General features: G+C 44.0%; 1 protein-coding gene across 5 annotated transcripts in view; it reads left to right on the top strand.

Annotated features, from left to right (window-relative positions):
* The first annotated feature begins 532 nt into the window (after positions 1–532).
* The window catches only part of PRELID2 (PRELI domain containing 2), a 42,659-nt gene continuing 23,105 nt past the window's right edge, over positions 533–20,086 (top strand). For 2 of the 5 annotated variants that reach the window (XR_003943119.1, XM_030212001.1), the window contains exons 1-2: positions 534–804; positions 18,825–18,882. Coding sequence is in view for 3 of the 5 variants with exons in the window: in XM_030212001.1 (XP_030067861.1) it covers positions 730–804; positions 18,825–18,882 (133 nt within the window). In the remaining 2 variants the exon portion in view is untranslated. Of the gene's footprint in view, positions 805–1,070; positions 1,315–18,824; positions 18,883–20,086 lie in introns of those variants that run through there. The other 3 variants (XR_003943120.1, XM_030212000.1, XM_030212002.1) reach the window with 3 other exon arrangements.

Raw genomic sequence — 20,086 nt, 5'->3', positions numbered from 1 at the left:
ATTCACTGTAGTTACGGTACATTTACTTTTTACTCATAAAGTAGCATATTAGGCAGTAACTTTTTAAACTTTTACTTAAGTAAATTTGTAAATGTATTCGTCATTCTACTTTTACTTAAGTATTAAAATAAAGGTTTATTTTTACTTTTACTTAAGTACTTTGACCAACATTGGTCTAGGGCTGCTCCCAGTCCCCCTAGAGGCATGATGGAGCTCAGCTGTCACCCCCCTCTTCGCCTGTCCTTCAGGCTGATCCCCTCTTCAGGAAAAGGAGAAGGCAGCCAGGATGGGGACTGTGTCAGTTGGAGTTGGGTTTATTTCTGTGGGTTTCAGCCCTGCCCTCTAGCAGTTATCGCCGGCAGCAGAGAGCACCAGTTCCCACCAAGGAAGTTTAATTCCCCGCCCCCCTGCCCTCAGGTGGCTGTATTTGATGAAGCTTGGCAGGTCCCCGCCTCCCTTCCCTGCAGCTGCCCATTCGGGGCTCCGGTTTCCCTTTCAGTTTCTTTTAAAAATTCCGAGTCTGGGCCCCTCCCCCTCCCTCAGAGCCGTACGTGGCTCTCCGCTTTTCTTTCTGTCCTTTCCTCCAGCCACACTTGAAGCAGACACGCCCCCCCCCCCCACCCGTTTACCTAGAAGGGGGGAAGCTTAGGCTCGGAGCAGGAAGACTGAGTCCCACCCCCAACAAAGTAACGGAGGGGAGAGAGAGAAAGCGTCTGAGCGGCCCGAGCCATGGGTTTCACGGTAGAAGCATGCACGGTGTACCGCTACCCCTTCGAGCACGTAGTCTCCAGCTTCCTGAATAAGGTAAGAGGCGTGTGCAGAAGGAGCGGGGTAAGGAGTAGCTGTCCCTCCCCTCCCCTCTGCTTTCTCTGATCTCTGCATGGGCAAGAAGCAAAACTTGGCCCCATTCTGTCCTCTGCTCTGGATTTTGCAGTTCCCAGTCTCCGTGCACGTTTAATTTACGGGCTTCAGGTGGATCGGGATCACGTAATAGGATTTACCGTGCGCTTGAACTGCAAAGCACTTTTTGTCTTCGTTATTGTTCGGGTTTTTACGGTAATAAATAGAAATAAAATAAAGAACACGACATCTTTTTATTGGACTAACAATGCATTTTTTGGTAACTTTTCCAAGGCAATACCTTCTCAGATCCGGGTTTTTAATTATCTGCTTTGATGTGTAACTCCCTAAATCCAAATGCTCAAAGTGGAGAACATAACAGGTTCCTAAAAACAAAGGATTCAAGGAAAGGAATGCACGTAGCAGATCATTCCACTACAATATTCTTGAAACAATAAAAAACAAGTCCTAAAGGTAAAATAACGAAGAACCAGCAGGGCAGCTGCATTGCTGGAACTTTCTTTGCTGATATGTGACGGGAAGGGAGGTCTGGATGCCTATTGTGTGGGGGGTGGCGCGTGGCGTGTATGTGTTTCCCTAGGCTTTTTCGTCATATGCTGTGAAATAGCCTAAACTTTTGTATCTCTTAATACAGGCAAGTAATTAAATGGGACGGGAAATGGGACTTGATATACCGCCTTTCAGAGGTTTTTGCAACTACATTCAAAGCGGTTTACATATATTCAGGTACTTATTTTGTACCAGGGGCAATGGAGGGTTAACTGACTTGCCCAGAGTCACAAGGAGCTGCAGTGGGAATCAGTTCCCCAGGATCAAAGTCCGCTGCACTAACCACTAGGCTACTCCTCCACTAGCAGCATTCCATGTAGAAGCCTGCCCTTGCAGATCAGCAATGCGGCCACGCAGGCTTCTGTTTTGTGAGTCTGACGTACTGTGCGTGCAGGACGTCAGACTCACAGAAACAGAAGCCTGCGCGGCCGTGTTGCTGATCTGCAAGGGCAGGCTTCTACATGGAATGTTGCTAGTGGAATAGCAACATTCCATGTAGAATCTCAAATAGTAGCAACAGAATCTCAATAGTTATACAGCTACAAATGAAAGGGGGAAATGGGACTTGATATACCGCCTTCCCAGGTTTTTGCAACTACATTCAAAGCGGTTTACATATATTCAGGTACTTATTTTGTACCTGGGGCAATGGAGGGTTAAGTGACTTACCCAGAGTCACAAGGAGCTGCAGTCAGTTCCCCAGGATCAAAGTTCACTGCACTAACCACTAGGCTACTCCTCCACTCCAACCTTACTATTCCTCTTCTCCATAAAATGTTATTTTTAGTAGAGATATTTCAGTCTCCCCCTCGTTCTGTAAACTGCGCAGTTTTTGAATACCGTCACATCCCCATGGAACTTGTTTAACTGGTGCTCGTGGCTAGTGATTGGCATTTATTAGCAGTTAAATACATAAGTGTGTTAGGGCACCTAGGGACAGATGCTATATATGGCATTCAAAAATGGGCAATGAAAAAGATCAGAGGCGTTCCTTGGTCAGCTGCCACCCAGGGTGCATCGCCCCCCCCAGGCACTTCACCTACAAACATCCCCCCCTCCCCGTGCATTGCTCTTATCTGCTGGGGTGCTGGGAGCAGCCGCAAGGCTGTCTGCTCTGCCGGTTCCCTGCTCCCTATGCCCCAGAACAGGAAGTAATATCAGAGGGAGCGGGGAACCTGCGGAGCTGACAGCCGCACGGCTCTTAACCGCCCCCACCGCCCCGCCCTCAGTACGCCACTGGATCAGAGCTAAGCATGATTCTAAAAAGGATATGTGCGCGCTTTATAGAATCGTGCTTAATGCTGGTTCCTGCGCCAGACTTGCATCTGCTGAAATCAGTTGTAAATGCTAGCACCCAAACTGTTAATATTCTATAACTACCCCCCCCCCCCGACACACCCAAGGCCACACCCCTGTTGAGATATGCACTCTGGGAGATAATCAGGGGCATTTTCGAAAGGGAAGGGCGCCCATCTTCCGACACAAATCGGGAGATGGGCGTACATCTCTCAGGGTCGCCCAAATTGGTATAATCGAAAGCCGATTTTGGGCGCCCTCAACTGCAGTCCGTTGCGGGGACAACCAAAGTTAACGGGGGCATGTTGGAGGCAGGACTGGGGCGTGCTTAAGAGATGGGCGTCCTTGGCCGATAATGGAAAAAAGAAGGGCATCCCTGACGAGCATTTGGTCGACTTTACTTGACCCATTTTTTTTTCACGACCAAGCCTCAAAAAGGTGCCCAAACTGACCAGATGACCACCTGAGGGAATCGGGGATGACCTCTTACTCCCCCAGTGGTCACCAACCCCCTCCCACCCTAAAAAAAAAGGAAAAAAATTTTTTTGCCAGCCTCAAATGCCATACCCAGGTCCCTGACAGCAGTATGCAGGTCCCTGGAGCAGTTTTAGTGGGTGCAGTGCACTTCAGGCAGGCGGACCCAGGCCCATCCTCCCCCTACCTGTTACACTTGTGGTGGTAAATGTGAGCCCTTCAAAACCCACCCAAAACCCACTGTACCCACATGTAGGTGCCCCCCTTTACCCCTTAGGGCTATGGTAGTGGTGTACAGTTGTGGGGAGTGGGTTTTGGGGGGCTCAGCACTGAAGGTAAGGGAGCTATGCACCTGGGAACAATTTGTGAAGTTCACTGCAGTGCCCCCTAGGGTGCCCGGTTGGTGTCCTGGCATGTGAGGGGGACCAGTGCACTATGAATGCTGGCTCCTCCCATGACCAAATGCCTTGGATTTGGTCGTTTTTGAGATGGGTGTCCTCGGTTTCCATTATGGCCGAAAACCAGGGGACGACCATCTTTAAGGTCGACCATTTCAACATTTAGGTCGACCATCTCTAAGGTCGACCTAAATGTTGAGATTTGGGCGTCCCCGACCGTATTATCGAAACGAAAGATGGACGCCCATCTTGTTTCGATAATACGAGTTTCCCTGCCCCTTCGCTGGGACGTCCTTAGAGATGTGCATCGTTAGAGATAGGTGTCCCCGTTCGATTATGCCCCTCAATATTTCGCAGCCAAATGCCCGCAAATTTTATTGGGTGCCAATTAACATTTGGTTATTAGCACCCAGTTATTGGTGGTTAAGAGCTCATTAGTCAGTTAGTTTGTGCGAGTATCTTAGGAGCGCATGCAAGTGTTTAGGGGTGGATCAGGGGCGTGGTTTCGAGTTATATGTGTAATTACAGAATGTGGGTGCTCCACGCATAAACTTTCATTGGTGCAGATGGGGATGCCTAAATTTACTTACAACCTCTCTGTTTAAATGGTTAGTCTATAAACTGCGCTGAATTTTAGGCGTGGCTTATAGAATACCGCTTAAGCGAGTATTTTTCAGTGCCAATTTTTTTTTGGCACCATATATAGAATCTAGCTCTTAAAGGGTAACACTGGCTGACACTACTGGGCACAGTGGAGGCCGGGGGGGGGGGGGAGGGGAAGAGCCCACGTTTATAGAATACACCTAGGGCTAGATGCACTAAGCTTTCCGAGCCAGCAACGTGGGTTTTAAAATGGTTGTAGCCAGTTTAATGTGCAAGTAGTAAATAGGGACATGCACAAAAGGGCATTTTCCTGTCACGGTAGCAGCAGAAGCGTAGCTAGGTTTTAAGGTCAGGGGGAGCAGACTTTTGTAAAATAGGCGCCAGCAACGATCACACAACTGAACTAGCAGAAGTCAAATTGGAAACCACAGGAAACAGTATGAGTATGTGTCTACTTCCCTGGTAGTGGAGAAACGCATTGCACAATAGAAAAATTGCTATTATTTTTGTTATGGTTAGTTAGCTGATAGTCATCTAAGAATGCTGCGCGGTAACACATTATGAATTGCCCAAACATTTTTCACTAAATTCTTCCTGAACTATGAAGCAAAGTATTTGCAGTCATTTACCATTCACACTCTTATCTTAGAGCATCCTCACCCCACATTGGCTCGTTAGCACTTAGCTGCACTTCATACTCTGTCAACCAGGAGTGCTCGTGCTGCTAGTGTTGTCATGATCATGACTGAAGAGTGCAGTGCTGGTGCCACTGGCGCTGGCCCTTCCTCTGTGGTTCAGGAGAACCAACACTCCATTCTTCAGCCATGAGTCTGGTGACACCATTAGCAGGAATGCCCCTGTACTCTACCGAGGAACAGCTATACCTGTAATACAAAGCCTACAAAAGTCACTCAAAATCTATATAATCTACTTGACCATAACACCACTGATTTACAGAAGTAACACAACAAAGACCTTATCTAGAAAAATGCAACACAGGAAATACTACAGTAGAAACTAGAACATCAATATGCCCATTAGAAAACTGGAACAAGTTGAATTCTTACAGATGCTTAAACAGAAACTAGGTGCAAACAGAGTACCTGGCCTCAGTCACAAACACTGAACACCCTTGCTAGGTACAGAATAAATTACCACAAAGTTAAAATATGAATAATTTACACTAAACTTAAAACCCAAGAAGCCACACTTCAACACTAGAGAAAGAGAAATCATAACAGCACTCTGCAAAATATAAAGAAAGCAGTGTAAACTTACTGTAAAACTGACATTTTCCATTCAGTGAATTAAAAATAAATGTTTTCTTTCTACCTTTGCTGTTTGGTCATTTTGTTTTCTTTTTCCCGTCATGTTTGTCTCAGTCTCCAGTTTCTGGCTTTTCTTAACTTTCTTCCCCCATCACCCTGGTCGCTCTTCTTTGAACCTTCAATTCTGCCACATCCTTTTTTAGACACAGCGACCAGAATTGAACTCAATGCTCAAGGTGAGGTTGCACCATGGAGTGACACAGAGACACTGTCTTATTTTCCATCCCCTTCCCTATAATTCCCAGCATCCTGTTTGCCTTTTTGGCTGCTGCCTCACACTGGGCACATTGTCCAGAATGACACCCAGATCCTCCTCCTGGGTGCTGACTCCCATGGTGGACCCCAGCATCAGATAACCTCAACGATCCTTCATATGAACTTTAGCGCACTACCACTTTATCTATTATTCCGAATATGATCTCTTTATACCTGTTTGCTTAATTTTATTTTGTCATGCATGTTCTCTATGTAATACACTTACATCTCTCACTCTGGAATGGCGATTGCCATGACGGAATAATGTAAGCCACATTGAGCCTGCAAATAGGTGGGAAAATGTGGGATACAAATGCAACAAATAAATAAATAAAAATCTCCAGTTCATCTGCCACTTCTTCTCTCCCTTCCTGCCTTCTTCACTTTCTCTCCTATGTCCACCTCTGAATTGATCTTTTCCGTTCAGCTTTCCTTCATGTAGTTTTCTGCCTCTTAGACTTCATTCATTTTTACTACTCAGTCTTCAATCTTCCTTTTTATTTTTAACCACATCTGCCTATAGTTTTCATCTCCCTTACTCCAGCCCTCCCATTCTTCATCCTATTTCATAGTTTTTTTTTTTTTTGCTATCCCCTCTCTTCCATCACCGTCGCTTTCCTCTCTTCTGTACAGCACCCTTTTTCTATTTTCACTCTGACCAGTATATTCTCTTTCATTTTCTCTTATCCCCCTCCGTCCAGGATGTCCTCTTTCCCTCACCTCCATCCAGCATCTCTCCCTGACACCCTACTCCCCCCTCGTATGCAGCATTCCTCCTTGTCCTTCTCTCCTTTCCATGTCAGCATCTCCCCTATATCCCTACTCCTCCCATGTGCAGCATACCCCTTCTTGGTCCTCATCCCTGTGTAATGTCCAGTACCCTCCTCTGTTTTTTTTAATTCTAGCATCCTCCAAGATTCCCTCCCTCTTCCAAGCCAGCAATTGCCCTCACTCAACCCTTTTAGAGGCCTATCCCCTTCCATCCAGCTGAATGGAGTGTTAGGGAGAGATACTGGAGGGGGTGAGATAAAACAAGAGAGAATATACTGGGTAGAGGAGTGAAAATAGAAAGAAGGTGCTGTACAGTAGGGAGGAAAGAGAAGGTGCTGGAAAAGGGGGGAGAGTTAGCAAAAAAAACAACAACTGTGAAATAATAGGATGCCCCTCTCTCCCCCCCCACTTCCATCTAGTGTCTGCCCCTAACCCTCTTCCACCTAGTGTGTGCCTCCTCTACTTTTTCCATCCAGCCTGCACTCTTTCCCCTTCCATCCAATGCCTGCCCCCTTTCTCCCTATTTTCCAGTCTGTCCCTTCTCTTCCACCTTCCTTTCGCCATCTGTCCCCTTTCTAACCCATCTCACTGACTCTTCCTTCCAGCACCTGCCCCTTCTCTCTGACCATTCCTTCTAGTATTTGTCCCCTCTATTCCTCCTTCCAACCAGCACCTGTCCCTTCCCACTCTCCATTTAGTAACTGTCTCTTCCAGATCTTTCTCCTCCCCTTCTTTCTGACTCTTTTTCATCGAGCCCCTCTCTTCCTCCTTCCAACCAGCACGTGTCCCTTCCCTTTCTCACTCTGACCCTCCCATCCAGCTCCCTGCCGTCTTCCCCTTTCCTTCCATAATACTACAAATTGGCTTCACTCTCTCTTCTGCCCGTCTCTGGTCACTTTTTACTTCCCGATGCGTTCTCCCTCCTGCGCCAGCGATTATCATTCAGCCTGCAAGCGTCGGGACTTCTGCTGCTTCTCCTCAGGCGCGCATCCCACCTCTGCGCAAAACAGGAAGTTGCTTAGAGTAGGCGGGACACGCGCCTGAGGAGGAGAAGCAGCAGAAGCCCCGATGCTGGCAGGCTGAATGATAATCGCTGGCGCAGGAGGGAGAACGCATCGGGAAGTAAAAAGTGACATCACGGATGGGAGAGCGCCGGCAGAAGAAGAGGGAGCAGAAAAAAATATATTTATCGGTTGAGGCGCATAGGCGCCACTTTTTAAAAGAGCTGTTTAGGGGAGCGACCGCTCCCCCTGCGCCCCACCTGGCTACGCTTCTGGGTAGCAGCTAATGAAAACGGAATGCAGATGAGCAAATTAGTATTATAATGTGTATAAATCGTATTGTAATGGGATGCACTACCATTTTCCGATTCCCTTACCATGGAAACCCTAACGGCTGCTGTGAGGGAATCGGAAGGAAAAAGAAAAAAAAGAAACCCTGCAAGTAGGATGAGAGATTTGCCTGTTTCCTGCACGACACGAGGCTTCACCTTAAGAATGCAGAGAATGAGAGAAGCCATGCATAAGGTCCACCGCTTCGTAGAAAAATGTTTTAAGTTGTCAGGCTAATTTGTTTTTAAAAAGTCTGCAGATTTTGCCAACAGAACAGGAGAGTAACCAAAACCTGCAGCGCGCAGCTCCTCCGTGCGCTTGGTATCCAGTGGGTTTATTTACAAACAGCAAAAATATTTAGGTTATGCTGCTTACTTACGAAAGCATAATAGCATGGGAGTGCCGGAGGGCAGTTGCTTCTCTTTTCTACGGCTGTGGAACACATTCGCCTCGCTTGTGGGGGATGTCCTCTAGCTCTTTGGTCTGCCTCTCAGCCAATTACAGCGCGTTTAGCTGTGATTGGCTGAGAGACTGGGGAAAAAAAAAGTCCAACAAGTGCTCAGAAGAGCAGAGCCCCTTCTTACCCGTGCTGCATAAAGTTGCCGTGCTGCTGCAGTTTTAACTATTGTGGGTCTGCAAAGAACAAAGAAGGGGTGCTTTGCGGTCCATTTCTCGGGCCGTGCTCGTCAGAGACGTCCTTTTTTTTGGGGGGGGGGGGGGGTTCAGTGAAGGACGTCTATAAAGAACGTCCTTGGCTGCCCGTCAGAGATGTCCTTTTTTGTGTGTGTGTTTTTTTATAGTGAAAGACGGCATGCGCAGAGCAGCCAGCATAACACTTGACTGCTCTGCGCATGCTTGACGGGCCGACTGGCTTCCGAGGGAATAGAGAATGCAAGTGAGCTACAACGAGCAGCTCATTTGCATTCCATTTCCTTGATGCATGGCCGTTCCCTACCGATTCGCTGTGGAATCGGTAGGGGCAGGGCTCTTTCGAGGACCTTAGTGCATCTGGCCCCTAGAAAGTTGTGTGTGTAAATTCTAATTAAAACTGATTATTGCCCCTAATTGGTTAAGTACCAATTATCGACACTGATTGACTTGTTAATCAGTTAAGTTGTGTGCAGTTTGGCCTTGTGGCCAAATTAGCATGCACATCTTAAGGCGCCATTTACAGAATTTGGGGGTTAGGGCATTTAGTTGTGGCTGTTGTATAGAAAGCTGTAGCAATGGAATGTGCGTGTAGTGCTCTGAAGCCTTTCCTTCCTCTCTGTTCCCTTTGCCCTGGTGTAGTCATGAGCCTGAGGTACACGTAAGGGCTGCCTCATCCTTAATAGGCACTTTCCAGCTATTCCCAGTGACAATCCATTTTTTAACTGCTTGTACAAAAAGGCCTTCATGCTGAGGGCAAATGGCTGTAAAATGAATAGTGGTGTAGCACAGGCGACGGGCGGGTTCATCAAAGATGCGAGTGTGTCGGTGAAAGTTCCAGCAGCATTGCGCCAGAGGCAGGCTGTCTGTACACAAGGAACTGGAGCAGTAAACCTTTCTGAGGTGCCGCTCCTTTGTTTTTTCTCTGACAAGACTGGAATTCAACAGAGGCTATGGGATATCCGTAAATTCCTGGGCCACTGCATATTAGTGATTCTGTAAAGCCGCTTTCCAAAATTAATCCGTGACCATGACAAAAGGCATGGTGTTACAGAGAAATCACATTTTTGCAATGAAAACAGGACACGATTTTTATGTTTCTTCTGGGTCTGCTTTCACATCTGTGTGTATTTATGTATATTTATAGCTATATCTGTATGATTTCATTATTATAATGAATCAAGCTATTGTGCTCTGACTGAGACTTGAGCCATGCCTGATGGTTTATGGCCATGATTTAGGACAGGTGCTTTTAAGCTCCCAGAGATGCAAGAACAAGGGGTGGGATGTTTCTTCTGAGGAACAACCCCCCCCCTTCACACCTCATCCTTAGACCATCTGATGTCTCCTTGTGCCTGGTTCCCACAGCCCTTGTTCTGCTTGAGTTGCAGCAGTAGTCAGTCCTGTGACAGCATGGGGACATGCTGATAGTGTTTCTACTTTACATTACTGGTCTGAATGCTGCTGTGGCCTGTGAGGCAGTGTGAGAGGATGCCCCTCCCCCCACCCACACATTCACACTCTTGCCTAGTGAGAATTTGGGATTACAGTGCTAGAAGTCATTGTGGGTTTTCTGCTTTGAAAACTGATTACAGTGTGGTTTTTATTTTTAGTGAGACTCCGTGGCATAGGAGCCAACTTTTCAAAATGATTGGGGATGCTGAATTTTTTTTTTTTTTACAGGTGGTGTATTTCCCCCCTCCCAAGTTCCAGGCCCCCTCCCTCCGAATTTTAAAAGTCATCATCTTACCTCGTCGGGGTTATGGCGGCAGCAGCGGTGAAAAGTGTGCAGGCTCGGCGCTTAGTTCAGTCTTCCCTTCTCTCTCTCTCAGTTCTTTTTTCCTTTTATTCATTACAGCAATGAAAAAGATTGAATACACTTCATACCATTAAAGTCAGCAGTAGGTACATCACATTTTTAACCCAAGAGTGTCATTAGTAATAAATTAGGTATGTGTTTTTTTAACATTCTTATAGGTCACCTGCAAGTTTCTGAGAAACCATCAAATAGGTTTACAACCATTTAAAAACACATAAAACACACAGCCCCACCCCACATCCAACTGGAAGAGAGTAGACAATCCTCATGAGGTCAGCTGCTCTTTTATCCAAAACAGCCAGATTTTCAAATCCTAACAAAACTGTCCCATAAGAGGGTCATTCTCTATTGGTTGCCTAAAGTGCATCGGATTGCTATTGCTCTTCAGTGTGAGCATTTTACACCGTGGAATGTATTTTCCTTTTGACGGTTCAGGCTGCTGTGGACCATTGTTCCAGAATTATCCATGGGCATTGCATCTTCTACAGTGGGAGTAAAGTATGTGATGGGATTTGAACCTGGAAGTCCTTTGCATATACAGCTCCCTTCCTCCTCCTCCCATTCCTCTTTCTCATGTAAATAAAAGTATTTTAGCCACTGAAGGGAGGACATACCCATGACCCTGCTTTTGAAGGTTTTGTTCCCTCACTGGAAGTTGGGAGTTCACATCCGCTCTCCACTGAATTGCATTTGTAACTCTATTAATACTCAATATGGAGCTTGCTCACACTTTTTACCAAAATATCATCAAAAAGCAAGGCGATTTCCCTCTATTCTCTTATTACAGAGGAAAACTCTATGGAAGCTCTATGTAACTCTATGGAAGCTGCTTTCTCTCGTTGTCTCCAGGCTACCAACTTGTCCCAAGTTAGCAGAATTTAGTTCTTTTCTTACAAAGTACTCCATGTCTGTCAAGGGTGGCTTTGAAACGTTACATGGATAAATTATATTTGGATCTTGTTTGAATTCAACATGCATATGGAAATCATCAAACATAATATCAGATGAGGAAAGGCTAAAGAGGTTAAGAGACACCTTGGGGGGGGGGGGGGTGGATATGATTGAGGTCTGTAAAATCCTGAGTGGCGTAGAAGTGAATCAATCTTTCACTCGTTCAAAAACTACAAAGGTCAGGGGACACTCGATATTACATGGAAATACTATTAAAACAATTAGGAGAAAGTATTTTTTCACTCCAAGAATAGTTAAACCCTGGTTTTCATTGCTGGAGGATGTGGTAACAATGGTTAGTGATCTGGCTTTTAAAAAAGGTTTGGACAAATTCCTGGAGGAAAGGTCTATAGTCTGCTATTGAGATAAACATGGGGAAGCCACTGCTTGCCCTGGGATTGGTAGCATGGAATGTTGCTGCTCTTTGGGTTTCTATCAGGACCTCGGTTGTGACCTGGATTGGCCACTGTTGGAAGCAGGATACTGGACTAGATGGATCATTGGTCTGACCCAGTATGGCTATTTCTATGTTCTTAATAAAAATAAAGAAAATACTGTAAACTCAAAATTATGACATCCAGGATTACCTTCATAAACCTGCTTAAACAAATACGTTTTTAACTTCTTCATAAACATCAAATAGTTCTGCTTCAATTAAATATCGTTTGGTAGTCAGTTCCGAGTTAATAGTGCCCTGGTTTCAATTGCACATTCCTCGCATATGTCACTGGATGAAATTGAAAACCTCAGTCAGGTAGACCATCTAGCTTGTTTAATTAGTCATGCCTGAAGAAGCTGATAGCAAACACTAGAATGAATCAAAAAGATGTGCAACAGGAGAATTATTCTCTCCTTTCACTGTTTCCTAAAGAACCCCATTTCATCTGCTCCGTATGCAAAATAAAAGAGATGGGAGTGTAATTCCAAAGCACCTATTAGACATAGTAACAAATTACATTTTTCTATAGTTCTGTTTTTCTGCATTTGGATGATTTTCATGTGCTGCCAGCCTGTCGTTTCTGTTAGCAGTGCTGTTTGTCCCCTTGTCCCCTTCCCATTATATTCCTTCTTCTCCATCCAGTCCTTCCACCTTCTCCCTTCTCTTATTTTGGCAGAATTGTAACTTTTTTTTTCTATTCTTGTGTGGAAACCACCCAGCAGCACCTTATCGCAAACATCTGTGCTAAATAAATAATGTGAATGTGTAGCAGTCGCTGCTAGGTCTACATAGTTTGTGATTGTATTGCTTATTTTTATATACTCTCCAAAAGTTGTTATCCATTCCTTGCCTGCTGGAATGATCTGACAAAAATTGTCACAGAAGGAAGGTTGCCTTTGAAATAGAGAGTTGCACGGAGACAGAATTCTTACCCGTCCCCGCTGGAATCTTACCCATCCCCACCCATCCCCGTAAGAATTTAATGGTACATAAAAGAAAATTCCAGTCAGCTCCCTCAGTCTCTGTCTGGATTTGAGCCACATCACTGTAGGCAAGGAAGGAACGGAAGTTGGAACACTCTGGTGCGCACATGTAAGACTTGTCTCTGATTCACTTGCACTGTGTGCTGAGAGGTCGCCACATGCACGCACCAGTTGGTCAGGTGACATCTGATTCTCGTGCCTGTGTCAGAGCTGAGGTCTGTGCACCAGCCTGGTAGCAAAGAGGATTAATAGTAACATAGTAAGTGACAGCAAATAGACCTGAACGGTCCATCCACTCTGCCAATAGTCACACTCATGATCAATTCATCATTAAATCAACGAGTGTGATATTATATACTTGATTATGGTCTTTCTTCCGTGTTTCTGGAACAAAGACCACAGAAGTCTATCTGGCCCTATCCTTATGTTCCAACTACTGGAGTTGCCATTGAAGCCCACTCCAGTCTATTCGTCTTCTCATTTGTGGGACACAGACCGTAAAAGTCTGTCCAGCACTGTCCTCATGTTCCTGCCACTGAAGTTGCTGTCTAAGCCCTTTCCAGCCCATCCTAAACCAGATTACCATGTATGAGACACAGACCATACAAGTATGCCAGGTATCAGCCCTAGTTCATCACAGCCAGAGTCGCCATCTAAGCGTCACTTGACACATCCACACACATGCAGCCATTTTAAGGTTAGGTTTTATATAACTTCCATTTTCTAATTAGAGATCCTCTGTGTTCATCCCACGCCTTTTTGAATTCCGTCATCATTTGTGACTCTACCACCTCCTTAATGGAAGACTTTCCACATTTGTGCTGTTAAAGCAAGGAAGAAGAAGAGGAGGAGAAGACAGCACTCAAAGAAATTGGTATTCGGTAGATGAGAGGCTGGTACAGGTGCAGCTTACACTTGTACGAGAAGACCGCAGAGCAGCTTCCATCCCCGCGAGAAGACCGCAGAGCAGCTTCCATCCCTGCGGGAACCCCGCAGGAGCTGCCTCCATCCCCGCGGGAACCACTTGAACCCCGTTCCCGTGCAGCCCTCTACTTTGAAAACAGGGGAGACTTTTTTTGTGTGTGTGTGTAATCAACAGTGTTCAGTACGTTTATCAGATAAGATGTGAAAACAGTACACATTTTTGTATGAGGATTTTAATCCCTGTGGGTCAAGGTGCAAATGTTTCTCTATACTAGAAGAATCATTTCCTAGGGCTGCAGTCAGTTGTCAAACTCCATAGCAGGGACAGCTAGACCTTTGTTATACACAGGGAGGACTCCAAATACAGTATTCACCATCCAGATCTCTCTGTTCAACACAACACAACAATCCTATTGTTCCTTGTTTTCAATGTGTGTGTTTTGATACCGTCCATACAAAAATCTTTAGTGTTACTTGAATTGTGTTGAATACTCTTCCTTTGCGTCTGTTCGTAGCTCTCCTTTGATAGATTCAAATCAGGGCTGAAGAGTTTTGTGTTCAGAGGTTTTTCCTAACTAGATTAACATCTTGCCACTTGATCAGGACAGATCAGTACAGTATGGCGGATAGATCTGTAATCAAATCCCCCACCCCTCTACCCTCCCCTATTTCCTATCATATAGTAGGAGGATGATGAGAACAGCAGGTCACTCTCTTCTGGTTTGATGACCAGAACGCTATGTAGTGATGAGTAATGACATGGGTAGGTGGGGTTTTTCGTTGGTGGAGACCCTTTGCCTTTCTGTTAAATCTCCCCCATCTTTGACTTTTGGAGTACACTAAAAAAACATTAGCATGCCCCAGAGAGAACAGCTTGAACTTTTTCTGCTAGTGTGTTTTTTTTTTTTTTTTTAGCATACATTCAGCTGTACTTTAATTTGTTGTAGAACTACTACGTCACTATAGCGTTTTCCTCCCGATTAGTGGAGTATGTGATTCTAGCATTGTGGTGGTCTCTGTTAGCTACTGCTCTGTTTGATGTTGACGATACCCAATAGCAAAAGCATTCTCTCCCTTTCTTGTCTCATGTTTTAAATGTTTTGGTTAATGGTATAATGTGACGATATCTCTGATTTTTAAATTTTATAGTGTTTTATAGTTCCTTTTATCATCCTTGTGATCCTTTTATGTTTTTATATATTACCCTTAAAAGAAATATTTATAAAGCACTTAGATGTATATATGATTAGTGGTATATCAAATAAAAATGATGTAAGACCTTCTCGATGCACACCTAGCCAATCAGGGTTTCAGGATTACCATAATGAATAAGCATGAGAAACATTTGCATTTTTTGCACATGTATCTCATGTTCATTGTGCTAATCCTGTAAACATGTCCATCTTGGCATGCTTCCAGGAGGGGGTTGAGAAACACTGCTTAATGTAAAGATGCACTTGCTGCTGCTACTATTACTAATTATTTCTATAGCATTACTAGACGTACATAGCACTGTACACATTATATGCAGGTACTTTCTCTGTCCCTAGAAGGCTCACAATCTAACTTTTTGTACCTGGGACAATGGAGGGTTGAGTGACTTGCCCAAGGTCACAAGGAGCTGCAGTGGGAATCAAACCCAGGTTGCCAGGATCAAATTCCATTGCACTAATCATTAGGCCTACTCCTCCACTTTTGGTTTTAGAAAGCAATACCTTTTACTCATGTTGATCAAATTTCTTCCACCTCTGTTCCTTCTTGACAAATACTAGATTTTTTTTGTACTCTTGTGATTTTCCCCCTCCCCCTCCGGAGGAACATGTACTGCAATGAACATGCACTTCCACATACAGCCACAAGATGGCACCCCATGTTTTCCAGGTAAAATTGGAGAAGCCCAAGCACTGGAAGTTAGATTTTACATAGTGCTGGACACTCATCTTCCTCCTCATGCACCAGATTTGTGGTAGTCATCAGTGAATTGGTTAGTTTCCAATCAAATACTTAGATCGTTAGTCTAATTTGCACTGCAGCTCCTTGTGACTCTGGGCAAGTCACTTAACCCTCCATTGTCCCAGGTACAAAAAGTTAGATTGTGAGCCTTCTAGGGACAGAGAAAGTACCTGCATATAATGTGTACAGTGCTATGTACGTCTAGTAATGCTATAGAAATAATTAGTAATAGTAGCAGCAGCAAGTGCATCTTTACATTAAGCAGTGTTTCTCAACCCCCTCCTGGAAGCATGCCAAGATGGACATGTTTACAGGATTAGTACAAAATAAGTACCTGAATATATGTAAACCGCTTTGAATGTAGCTGCAAAAACCTCAGAAAGGCGGTGTATCAAGTCCCATTTCCCTTTCCCTCATAGTAATGACTCGGCATATTTTGTGCTATAGGAGAAAGCGCTTGTCTATGAAGAAAGTTAATCTTATATGCTACTTATAATCCGTGAATACCATGAACGGTTCACTGCAGACCACAATAACAATTGTTCTCACTTAATGCTCATCATTACCACAACTATCTCCCAAAATTAACCAGCAAAAGAAAACAGTACAAATCACTAAACCTTAATAACGAGCAGTTTCTATTTTGCTCACACCTTTTTCAGTAGTAGCTCAAGGTGAGTGACATTCAAGTAGGCTCACAATCTAAGTTTGTACCTGAGGCAATGGAGGGTTAAGTGACTTGCCCAAGATTACAAGGAGCAGCAGTGGGATTTGAACTGGCCACCTCTGGATTGCAAGACCAGTGCTCTAGCCACTAGGCCACTCCACTGACATCAGATTAACTCAGTAAACAGAAAGGGCTTAAGTGCCTTTCTGAAAATCAAGTAGCTTGTCAAAATTCGGAGGTCCAAAGTCAGCATATTCCATACAGAAGCAGTTCAGGATTGTGCATTCAGCTGGGATATAAAAAGAACTTTTTCTCACCTGTTCACCTGGAAGATGCTGAAAGTAGGGAAGAGGAATAAATGAATGGGTAGAGGACCAGACCTCTTTGCTTCATGTTGCAGAAGTGACTGAGATCCTTGGCAGATATTAACGGAACCATTTCCCAGTAAGCTCTGTAAAAGAAGAGCCAACCAGAAGGAGGCAGTAGAAAGACTAGAGTTCATGGATTAGTTTATGAAATAGGTGCATCAACTGAAACAAACATGGAGGCGGAGGCAGAAATCTGAACTGCGTCCATGGGACCTGGGGTCTGAGGTAGAAAGGTTAGTGAGGAGGTTGGTGACTCTCTGGTCCTCTGCACTGGTAAGTGAGACTCTTTAATGAGAGAGGTCTATAAGAAGGCCAGTACTCTGATGGAGGGCATTTCTCTCTGGCTCTAGACAATGGTTAACAAGATTGCTGTCTGCATGTTGTGATATACTGACAATTATTCTAGTGGCTTCTTATGCTAAAGAATGACTTTTTTTTCCTAGTAGTTAAATTTATAGTAGAAGCCTAGTAGGGATATTACGTTCTAGCCAGCAGGAGGCACCATTGAGTTCATTTTGAAAAATTATGTTTAACATTGTTGGGCTCTCCTTGTGGAACATCCTTCTGTTGCCCCTGCTGGTTGAGGATGTTGTCTCTCGTTTTAAGGCCCAGCTGAAGACACACTTATTTTGGTCAACCTTTGGCCTATGATCTGCTGGAGTTTGGTGGACTACTTGCTTTATGAGTCCATGGATCACAGCACTCAGCTACCCCTCCTGCCCTTTTTTTCCTCTCGTTACCTATTTCTTTACTATCTTATTGATATGGAATTCTTTTCTAACTTTTAATTTTAAATTTTACAATCCGCCTTGATGGCTTGGCTTTGCTTTTGGCAGACAATCAAAGATAGCCTTGATATTTTGGAAAAAATCATTAACATCTATTTGTTCACCACAAATAGAAGTAATTTAAATATGATATATATCATTCTTCTATTTTGCCATAATTATCTATCCTTAGTATTACTTTTGACTGAGGGAGCCCTTTTGAGCGCAGGGGCCAGAATGCTAGTAGAATGGCAGGTGTCATCCTAACATAGTTGATGATGGCAGAAAAAGACCTGCAGGAAATTTTACTCTGAAGACAATTGAAGCTGAGTGTTGTTAGCCCTGTCTCTCTTCTCTTTCAGAATACCTTAATGTAAATGATGTTTTTATTTTACATTTGTAAGCCACATTTTGGCAAAGCAATTTGGAAAATTGTGGGATATAAATGTTGCTATAAGTAAATAGAAGTCATTTCTATTGTTGACATCTAAAATTTGAGCTTTGACTGGGAATTGATCAGGATTATGAACGAGCTCTGGTGTTAAAGCTTTAGAAAGCTAATACAATCTTTATTAGTATTTAAAAAGGGATTTATTTTAGTGTACGTAGAGATTTTTTTTTTTCAGACTTAGCAGTTGTACTAAATCTACGATGCAGTTGGAGCCTGGACTGGGATCTGGTGCCATGAGCCAATGAGCTTTTCTCCATTCCTACCCAGTGATTCACTTTGCCCAGTTATAGTAGTGACAGTCCTGGCCTGAGGCTTTTGCGTCAGGGCATCTCCTGGAACCCTAAGGGCAGGGCCACTAGGTGTCGCCATTGTACAATACCATTTCTTCCCTTAGGAGCTGTAAACACTGCCTTCACAGCATCCCCATTTCCAGCCAACTTGGGGAGCAGAAGACCTAAGCTATGAGTTGAAGTGACTGTCACTGAACCGGTGAACTGGCCCAGTAAGTTTTGTTTATTTTAATGACCAGAAAATACCACATCTCCAAAAGAGTAACAGTCCAGGGGGTAAATATTCAGCCTGTAGCACTAAGTGGCTTGTAAGCCACCCCCCAGCTCCTGGCTGAAGTATCCCCGGCAGCTCCTGGCATTGAATATCGGGAACTGGTCTCTGCCTCATTTTGCTCTTCTGTCATTGAGTTACTGTTGCAAAGGTTTCTTTGGAGATATGAGGCAGTATAAAATAAATTTAATAATAAATGGAAATTTTTTATTTATTTTATTTAACATTCATTTTTTCCTGCCTTAGAAATTGTTCTCAAAATTCCTATCACAAAATGCTGAGCCATCCAGTACTGAGGTGGCTGTATGAATGCTGGTAAAATGGAATTGTAAATTGTGTTGGGATGCAGAGATATTCAAGTGAAATGCACTGTATCATCATAACTTATTATATTGACCAAATCTATGTGCTTATTTTTCTCCCCTAGTATCCTACACCAATGGAAAAACACATAACAGCAGTTAAAACTGTAGAGGAGAAAATGGGTAAGCAGCCTTATGCACTTTTAATTACCAGGTCTGAGAAGCACTTATTGATTGATTTTACTTATGTACTGTGCTTGTATATATTATATTTTATTGTAACCCGTTCTGGGCGTAGTCGGTAGGACAGGCTATAAAATCGAATGAACGAATAATTCTTGAAGGAGCTGTATTCTAGTCATTTACCCATGCAGGTGGCTTCTTATAGATGGCTAATTCTTGCCGTGGGCGTGTGCATGGGCATGGGTGGAGTTTGGGCGAAGTTCACAAATGCACACACAAACCCCGGATTCTATATAGGTCACCCAAATTTGGGCACAAAGTCCAGATGCCTGTAAGCAAATTAATTATTGGCATTAATTACAACTAATCTGGCTTTTCTTGTGCATCTACCTGCACACCATTCTATTGCGCTGCGAGCGCAAAGTGTCTTGCGTAACCCAAAAGGGGGTGTGGCTGTGAGAGGGACATGGACCGGTCAGGGGCATTCCATATATTTAGGCGCAGCGTTATAGAATAATGGGATTATAGACCCAACTTGTGTGCCAGGATTTACACCAAGTTTTAGCTGATGTAAGTCCTGAGCGCAGGAATCTGCTGTAAGGCCTATTCTATAAAGAGTGCTGGGCTGGGAGCAGCCTTCACAGAATGGCGCATAGCGTGGATTTTTCCTCGCCTAAATTTCAGTGTCATTAACTGAATCTCGCCCAAATTGTAGAATACTATAATTTACATGGGTTCTGAAAATCATCTAGGTGTGGGTATTTACGCCCGCTATCCCTGGAATTCTGTATATGGCGCCTTAATTTCCACAAGGAAATTGAAGCATATTTCTGTTCTGTAACAATGCGTTTAACTTAATTGGTTAGCTAATCAGCACTGTCAGTTGCATGTTAAGCAATTATCGGTGCTAATTGGCATTAAGATGTACTTGCACAACTTGCTAAGTGTATTCTGTAATGTGGTGCGCTTAAGTCGCATAGCTGAAAGGGGGTGTGGCCATGGTCAGGGCATGGGCATTTCTAAAATCTATGCATTTTGTTATAGAATACACCTGCCCTGTGCCTAATTTAGGCGCTGGGATTTACGCCAAGTAAAACATGGCATAACCCAGCCACAACTAAATTTGATTGCATGGAGAGGCGCTTGGCATATTCTATATACTGTGTGGAAATTTAAACCTGAATAGCAAGATTCTGGAATCCTA

Source organism: Microcaecilia unicolor, chromosome 8, assembly GCF_901765095.1.
Source record: "Microcaecilia unicolor chromosome 8, aMicUni1.1, whole genome shotgun sequence".
NCBI lineage: Eukaryota > Metazoa > Chordata > Amphibia > Gymnophiona > Siphonopidae > Microcaecilia > Microcaecilia unicolor.
Note: the sequence above shows the minus strand (reverse complement) of the source record. Positions and strands in the feature narration are given on the sequence as shown.